Source organism: Mizuhopecten yessoensis, unplaced genomic scaffold (genome assembly GCF_002113885.1).
Source record: "Mizuhopecten yessoensis strain PY_sf001 unplaced genomic scaffold, ASM211388v2 scaffold707739, whole genome shotgun sequence".
NCBI classification, from domain to species: domain Eukaryota; kingdom Metazoa; phylum Mollusca; class Bivalvia; order Pectinida; family Pectinidae; genus Mizuhopecten; species Mizuhopecten yessoensis.
The window spans coordinates 1-1,034 of NW_018475779.1; the positions used below are offsets into that span (position 1 = coordinate 1).

At 40.9% G+C, this 1,034-nt stretch overlaps 1 protein-coding gene across 1 annotated transcript; it reads left to right on the forward strand.

Moving 5' to 3' along the window:
• Positions 1–400: 400 nt before the first annotated feature.
• LOC110440773 (retinoid isomerohydrolase-like) lies at positions 401–1,028 on the forward strand (the record flags this gene model as incomplete). The annotated part of the gene is made up of 1 exon (XM_021483913.1): positions 401–1,028. A coding segment is annotated over exon 1 (603 nt), but the record flags the coding sequence as incomplete, so codon positions are not given.
• Between the last annotated feature and the right edge of the window lie 6 nt (positions 1,029–1,034).

Below are 1,034 nucleotides of genomic sequence, written 5' to 3' on the forward strand. Positions count from 1 at the left end.
AAAATAACCATTAGAGACAATTAGGACAAGGAATGGTGAATTAAGACCAGAAAAGAATTGAGGCGATTGTAAGGAAGGATTTCTGTTATTGGGTCGGATGCAGCATTTCTTTTATTTATGTATTTGTGTTCATCCATGTTTAGGATGCATACTTGTTCTCTATTTAAACGTTTTATTCTGGTTGGTAAGTATAGAACATATACAGGTCTATATATCACATCCAGCAAAATGTATATTTGTGATTTTTCAATGAATAGTACGTATATCTTGTCTCTTTCATGAAAAACGTCTCATAAAAAAAACATTTCACTGGTTGTACTAGATGAACCTGTATACGATGCGTACTAACTAGCTGACTCATTCATAAATTCCTGACACACTCTTATGTTATATTACAGATCAGAAATGGAGCGGGCCAGGTAGAAATGGGTAACAGGCAATTCGTTAACTTCTTTGACGGATATGCAAAACTTAATAGCTGGAAGTTTCCGGGCAACGGATCTGCATTCTTTTCCACAAAATTTATCCAATCTAAGGTTTATACCGAGTCCCTTGCTAAGAATGACATAGCACCCTTCCTCACTTTTGAAGGCGTCTCTCCACCGTTCGGGGATGTTGAGCGATATGAGTCGTTCTTACTCAACATGGATAACACTGTCGTGAACGTATTCAATTACTCCAACAAAATCGTAGCCATGAATGACATCTGGAAGGTGTATGAAATTAACCCACATACACTGGACACCATAGGCGTTGTAAATCCACCAACACCACCGTCCAAGTTCTCTAACTTGGCCCGACTGAATGTGATGTCCACTGCTCATCCTGTGGCAGAGCATGGCACGGGTGCCAATTTTGACATCCTGAATACCTTCAGTCTGATACCCGGTACAAAGGAAAGGTTGTCAGTTGTTCGAGTCACTTCTCTCGAAGGACGCGAGCTCGTCGCCGAATGGGAAATTGACCAAACATCGTACATGCACTCGTTTTCTGTCACGCCGAATTACGTCATTCTGCTCGCTGCTCCGTATTAC